We start from the raw sequence: 7,455 nt of genomic DNA, 5'->3' as shown, positions 1-7,455 counted from the left end.
CTCGAAGTATCGCATTATTTATCCAGCACAGTGAACGTCGTCAGAAAGCACAATACACGCCAGAACTGCGCTCTTTTGGTCAACCCCTCTCCAAGAAAAAAGTAAATACGATCAAAAAGTCACACGCACTCTAATAGGGTACTACAATTGGCAGACAGCGACGCCGAGGGATAACGAGTTATGATTTTTTTAAAGTGGGGAGAAAAACTGAAAATAGAAAAAAAAGGCGGTGTCATGAAGGGGTTAAAGTGGCCTATGAAAACCCCGTCTAAGAAGGCGGGCCGCTGTCTATTCATGAGTTGCAGAGCCGGTCATTCTAGGACAATTCTACTCTATGTACATCAGGCTGAGGACCCCGTACCGCAGCGTGTACCCCTCTAACCATATCTGGCCATGGCGGGTTGGGGAGCTCGATGACCCTTACGTCCCATCTGGTGTTCAGCACCCTGGACAGCGGCAGGTGATGATGCTGCTGACTCCTCCATGGGGCGGGGGCTGTCGATGTCATGGGGGGCCTACAATGTTACCATGTTCAACAACCCCCCATAAAATGTATCTCTGCAGGAGACCATCTGCTAAATGTCGTCAGTCTTCTGGAGGAGATGCCGGCTCTGTGTGGGGGAAGGGAAGTGACAACCCTTATAGGAGGCAGGAAGGTTGTCGGCACTGGAAGAGGGGAGGGTATTGGTGATGGGCCATGCAGGGTGGGGGCACAGAGTGATGGTTCCTGGCCGGGGCCAGTTGGATGCCCCAACACAGCTAAATCCAGTGGAGCACCCAATGAGTGGCCCCCCGGAATCCCTGTCACGTGACTCTCCTTTGGTACTGTTCATTGTTTCAGAGTGCATGAAAGGGGTGCAGTGGTGCCCCTTCCCTGTGCTTAGGGGGTGCTGATGGGCCCACATCACCTGGCAGTGCAAGGATCAGGAGGTTGATAGATCTCACCTGCAGCAACTGCATGCTGTACATACCGTGTTTCCCTGAAAATAGGTCCTACTACAATAGTAAGACCTATCGGGTTTCCAGGGGAGGCTTGAAATATAAGGCCTCCCCCAAAAATAGGACCTAGCTCAGGTGCCCCACAAAAAAAAACACAATACTTACCTGCATCGGCATCCCGATGGTCTTTGGCGGCGCTGCGTCCTCCTCATCTCACAGCATAGCTTCTGCTGCTGATGGGGCCCAGCCTCCAGCAAAGCGAATGCTGTGATTGGCTAATTGAGTGCCAATCACAGCCGGCGCTCGATGAGCCAATTACAGCCATTCAATGAATGATATCACTCAATAGCTGTGATTGGCTGCCGGCACTCAATTAGCCAATCACAGCACTTGCTTTGCTGGAGGCGGGGTATTTAAAGCCCCATCACCAGCAGAAGCTTCGCTGTGAGACAAGGAGGACACAGCGCCGCCGCCAAACACCATCAGGATGCCGTGGACCAGGTGAGTATAAGCCCCCCCCCCCCCAATAAGACACTGTGCCCTGTTTGCGGCAAAAATAATATAAGACAGTGTCTTATTTTCAGGGAAACACGGTAGTATATAGAGATCTGTGTGGGCGCCCCCTGCAGGCTCTAGCATCTACCTAACGTCTTGTCTTGGCAGACACCATTTGAATGCCTGTGACTCTTTACCAAGTGACCCCTTTATCAGCCCCATCTAGTAGCGCTGGACTCCTTTGGTCTTCCGATCCGCAGCAATTCCTCCTGGCATAGATCCCACGTTGTGATGAAATAGTTCTTCAGGAATCTCGGCCCCTGCGGACAGGAAGCTTCTTGTAGTCGCTGCAGATTAGATGGCGGTGCTGACATGTTCTAATCGGCTGACAGGAAGGGGTCAGCGATTCATGATGCTTGTGCCAAATTCTGACCTCCCATCAGCAACAGAAATCTGGCTCCATCTGACCAGGAGATGTTTTCCCGCTGCTCAGTGATACAAGTTTTGCGCTCTTTTTCCCGCTGGAGTCTTTCTGTTTCTCTTAGACACAATGGCGCTGGAACTGGTCGTCCGCTGTTATACCATCCGTGCGGAGGAACGGCGAGTTGTGCGTTCGGACACGTTAGTTGGAGCTCCAGCGTTGTATTCAGCTGACTGTGCAGCCTGTTGGTCAGAACGATTCCTGACATCCTCCTCCGACCCCTGAGCGCCGCGGGTCAACACTTCCATTGATTTTAATGGGGCTTCAGACAAGCGCTCGGACGCGGCATTTGTAACGCCGCGATTTTTAAGCGCTCTCTATTCTATTTTTCAGCATTTTCACGTTTTTTAATGCACCCCCTCACCCATCACAATCTTGGGGTGCGTTAAGCGCTGTCAAACACTGTGACATACATTCAAACACGCCGCTCGCAATCGCAGTAGAATGCCACGGGTCCAAGCAGCCCTTAACGGAACGCCTGTGTGAGAGCGGCCTAAGAGGGGATACCTGCTAATACAGCTGTCTCACCTGGCGGCTCGAGTGGGCAGGCATTACTGCTACAATATACACCAGTCACATGCATATACATTATACTGACCACACCCCCTAAGCCAGGCTCCACCCAATTTTTGACAACATGGAAAGTCATGATGTAAGAGTTCAAAAAGTTGCTATTTTGACACAGGCGTCAAAATTGCAACTTTTGTACACAACAAATCTGGCATACAGAGAATGATAGATATGAATGGATACGCCCCAGAGTCTAACCTTTTACTACAAGATGATAACTTTATTTACGTACCGTCCCTTTAAGGTCCTTTCTTTATAGCTTTACAGAAGATTCTCACATCTTCTTCTCAAAAACACTCCTACCCCGTACATTGGGTGTAGATGTGACATGTGCCCCCCCCCCCTCACCCCCCCCCCCCCCCATGACTCAAACAGCCTGAGGTCAGCAGACATACAGTATATAGGCTGTATCATCAATGCAGCAGCTCCTGGCACTTTGGGATAATTAATAATGCCTTCTTAAAGCCCCACAGTTATAGCGCCCCTTCACAGTAATAATCCCCCTTTGTGAGCCCCATAAAGAAATAGTGCCCTGCATGTGCCCCTTACAAAGTAATAGTAATAGCCCTCCATAAAGTAAGTGCCCCTATAAAGTAATAGTACCCCCTTTGTGCCCTCTGCAAAGTGATAGTGCCTCCTTTATGTCCTCTGTAATAGTATGCCCTTTGTGCCCTCTACAAAGCAGTAGTACCCCCTTTGTGCCCTCTACAAAGCAGTAGTACCCCCTTTATGCCCTCTATAAAGTAATGTTGCACCTAAAAGGAATAGTGACCCCTATGTTCCCCCCACAAAGTATTAGCAGCCCCCCATTTGCCTTCTACAAAGTAATGGTGCCCCCATGTTTACTCTATAAAGTAATATTGCCCTCTTTGTGCCCTTCACATACAAATAGTGCCAGGGTGCTCCGCTACAAAGTCACGATGCCCCCCTGGCAGCTCTCAGCATGGGTAGGCAAGGCTTCTATGACTTGTATCCCCCCATTAGCAGAACACATCAGGTGGTGCTTTATGTATTTACATGTAGTGATGCTGAGACTTGTGGTCCCACACCAGCTGCACAGTCTCCCTCTTCTACACCATCTAGACATGCTGCTGGGAATTGCTGAGTCTTGTAGTTCCAGCCCGACAGGCTTCCTGTAATATACTGATGGAGGTTGTGTTGCCAGGTTCCACACCATCTTTACATGTTCAAGTGTATATGATGGGATCTGGCCAGGGATTGCTGGGTCTTGTAGTTCAGGGTCCCTGTTATATATGATGGGGTCTGGCCAGGGATTGCTGGGTCTTGTAGTTCAGGGTCCCTGTTATATATGATGGGATCTGGCCAGGGATTGCTGGGTCTTGTAGTTCAGGGTCCCTGTTATATATGATGGGATCTGGCCAGGGATTGCTGGGTCTTGTAGTTCAGGGTCCCTGTTATATATGATGGGATCTGGCCAGGGATTGCTGGGTCTTGTAGTTCAGGGTCCCTGTTATATATGATGGGGTCTGGCCAGGGATTGCTGGGTCTTGTAGTTCAGGGTCCCTGTTATATATGATGGGGTCTGGCCAGGGATTGCTGGGTCTTGTAGTTCAGGGTCCCTGTTATATATGATGGGATCTGGCCAGGGATTGCTGGGTCTTGTAGTTCAGGGTCCCTGTTATATATGATGGAATCTGGCCAGGGATTGCTGGGTCTTGTAGTTCAGGGTCCCTGTTATATATGATGGGGTCTGGCCAGGGATTGCTGGGTCTTGTAGTTCAGGGTCCCTGTTATATATGATGGGGTCTGGCCAGGGATTGCTGGGTCTTGTAGTTCAGGGTCCCTGTTATATATGATGGGATCTGGCCAGGGATTGCTGGGTCTTGTAGTTCAGGGTCCCTGTTATATATGATGGGATCTGGCCAGGGATTGCTGGGTCTTGTAGTTCAGGGTCCCTGTTATATATGATGGGGTCTGGCTAGGGATTGCTGGGTCTTGTAGTTCAGGGTCCCTGTTATATATGATGGGATCTGGCCAGGGATTGCTGGGTCTTGTAGTTCAGGGTCCCTGTTATATATGATGGGATCTGGCCAGGGATTGCTGGGTCTTGTAGTTCAGGGTCCCTGTTATATATGATGGGGTCTGGCCAGGGATTGCTGGGTCTTGTAGTTCAGGGTCCCTGTTATATATGATGGGATCTTGCCAGGCATTGCTGGGTCTTGTAGTTCAGGGTCCCTGTTATATATGATGGGGGTCTTGCCAGGGATTGCTGGGTCTTGTAGTTCAGGGTCCCTGTTATATATGATGGGGGTCTTGCCAGGGATTGCTGGGTCTTGTAGTTCAGGGTCCCTGTTATATATGATGGGGGTCTTGCCAGGGATTGCTGGGTCATGTAGTTCAGGGTCCCTGTTATATATGATAGGATCTGGCCAGGGATTGCTGGGTCTTGTAGTTCAGGGTCCCTGTTATATATGATAGGATCTGGCCAGGGATTGCTGGGTCTTGTAGTTCAGGGTCCCTGTTATATATGATGGGGTCTGGCCAGGGATTGCTGGGTCTTGTAGTTCAGGGTCCCTGTTATATATGATGGGGTCTGGCCAGGGATTGCTGGGTCTTGTAGTTCAGGGTCCCCGTTATATATGATGGGATCTGGCCAGGGATTGCTGGGTCTTGTAGTTCAGGGTCCCTGTTATATATGATGGGATCCGGCCAGGGATTGCTGGGTCTTGTAGTTCAGGGTCCCTGTTATATATGATGGGATCTGGCCAGGGATTGCTGGGTCTTGTAGTTCAGGGTCCCTGTTATATATGATGGGGTCTGGCCAGGGATTGCTGGGTCTTGTAGTTCAGGGTCCCTGTTATATATGATGGGATCTTGCCAGGCATTGCTGGGTCTTGTAGTTCAGGGTCCCTATTATATATGATGGGGGTCTTGCCAGGGATTGCTGGGTCTTGTAGTTCAGGGTCCCTGTTATATATGATGGGGGTCTTGCCAGGGATTGCTGGGTCTTGTAGTTCAGGGTCCCTGTTATATATGATGGGGGTCTTGCCAGGGATTGCTGGGTCTTGTAGTTCAGGGTCCCTGTTATATATGATAGGATCTGGCCAGGGATTGCTGGGTCTTGTAGTTCAGGGTCCCTGTTATATATGATGGGATCTGGCCAGGGATTGCTGGGTCTTGTAGTTCAGGGTCCCTGTTATATATGATGGGGGTCTTGCCAGGGATTGCTGGGTCTTGTAGTTCAGGGTCCCTGTTATATATGATGGGGTCTGGCCAGGGATTGCTGGGTCTTGTAGTTCAGGGTCCCTGTTATATATGATGGGGGTCTTGCCAGGGATTGCTGGGTCTTGTAGTTCAGGGTCCCTGTTATATATGATGGGGGTCTTGCCAGGGATTGCTGGGTCATGTAGTTCAGGGTCCCTGTTATATATGATGGGATCTTGCCAGGGATTGCTGGGTCTTGTAGTTCAGGGTCCCTGTTATATATGATGGGATCTGGCCAGGGATTGCTGGGTCTTGTAGTTCAGGGTCCCTGTTATATATGATGGGATCTGGCCAGGGATTGCTGGGTCTTGTAGTTCAGGGTCCCTGTTATATATGATGGGATCTTTCCAGGGATTGCTGGGTCTTGTAGTTCAGGGTCCCTGTTATATATGATGGGATCTTGCCAGGGATTGCTGGGTCTTGTAGTTCAGGGTCCCTGTTATATATGATGGGATCTGGCCAGGGATTGCTGGGTCTTGTAGTTTAGGGTCCCTGGTATATATGATGGGGGTCTTGCTCCCAGCGATTGCTGGGGTCTTGTAGTTCAGGGTCCCTGGTATATATGATGGGGGTCTTGCTCTAGGGGTTACTGGGTCTTGTAGTTCAGGGTCACTGTTATATATAATGGGGGTTATGCTGCCTGGGTGAAGTGCTGGGGCTTGTAGTTCAGGTCTCCTGTATATCTGATGGGCTGATCCCATTGATTGCTGGGTCTTGTAGTTCAGGGTCCCTGCTTTATATGTTGGGGGTCTTGCTCCCAGGCATTGCTGGGTCTTGTAGTTCAGGTCTCCTGTGTATCTGATGGTCTGATGCTCCCAGGGATTGCTGGGTCTTGTAGTTCAGGGTCCCTGTTATATATAATGGGGGTCATGCTGCCTGGGTGAAGTGCTGGGGCTTGTAGTTCAGGTCTCCTGTGTATCTGATGGGCTGATCCCATTGATTGCTGGGTCTTGTAGTTCAGGGCCCCTGTTATATATGATGGGGGTCTTGCTCCCAGCGATTGCTGGGTGTGGTAGTTCAGAGTCCCTGGTGTATATGATGGAGTATTGATCCCAGGGGTTGCTGGGTCTTGTAGTTCAGACTTGCTGTTATAAATGATGGGGTCCTGCTGGGTCTTGTAGTTCCACACCACCTGAGTGCACTGACCTCCAGTTTATGCTGGAGCTTGTGGTCCCGCGGTCGCTGTCTGTGTGTTGCAGGGTCTTGCTGTGTCCAGCAGTTCCCGCTGTGTCCTGCAGGGGGCGCCGTCCGCGCTGTGCAGGATGAGCTGCCTGACGTCGCCGTGTCCCGCTGGCTGCAGCTCTTATAGCCGGGGGTGAGCGCTCTGGAGGCAGCAGGCAGAGAGTCCCGCACCTGGAGACATGTCCCCCGCAGGCAGAGAGCTCACCCTGCTCCTGGGAGCGCTGTCCCTGCTCTGCATGACCCGGAGCACGCCGGCCAGAGCCCGACCCCGTGAGTACCCGCGGTGTGCGAGGGTGAGATGACTGCAAGTGTGCAAGAGATGGGTGTAAGTGTGCAAGAGGTGGGTGTAAGGTAAGTGTGCAAGAGGTGGGTGTAAGGTAAGTGTGCAAGAGATGAATGTAAGGCAAGAGGTGGGTGTAAGGTAAGTGTGCAAGAGATGAATGTAAGGCAAGAGGTGGGTGTAAGGCAAGTGTGCAAGAGGTGGGTGTAAGGTAAGTGTGCAAGAGATGAATGTAAGGCAAGAGGTGGGTGTAAGGTAAGTGCAAGACATGGGTGTAAAGTAA

General features: G+C 50.8%; 1 protein-coding gene across 1 annotated transcript in view; it reads left to right on the top strand.

The window, feature by feature from the left end:
• Positions 1-7,055: 7,055 nt before the first annotated feature.
• Positions 7,056-7,455, top strand: part of CHRDL2 (chordin like 2) — an 87,538-nt gene continuing 87,138 nt past the window's right edge. Inside the window, exon 1 of the mRNA XM_066588366.1 lies at positions 7,056-7,162. Within this exon, the coding sequence (XP_066444463.1) occupies positions 7,072-7,162 (91 nt within the window). The 5' untranslated portion in view covers positions 7,056-7,071. The remainder of the gene's footprint in view (positions 7,163-7,455) is intronic.

The sequence above is a fragment of the Eleutherodactylus coqui genome, chromosome 1, assembly GCF_035609145.1.
Source record: "Eleutherodactylus coqui strain aEleCoq1 chromosome 1, aEleCoq1.hap1, whole genome shotgun sequence".
NCBI lineage: Eukaryota > Metazoa > Chordata > Amphibia > Anura > Eleutherodactylidae > Eleutherodactylus > Eleutherodactylus coqui.
Note: the sequence above shows the minus strand (reverse complement) of the source record. Positions and strands in the feature narration are given on the sequence as shown.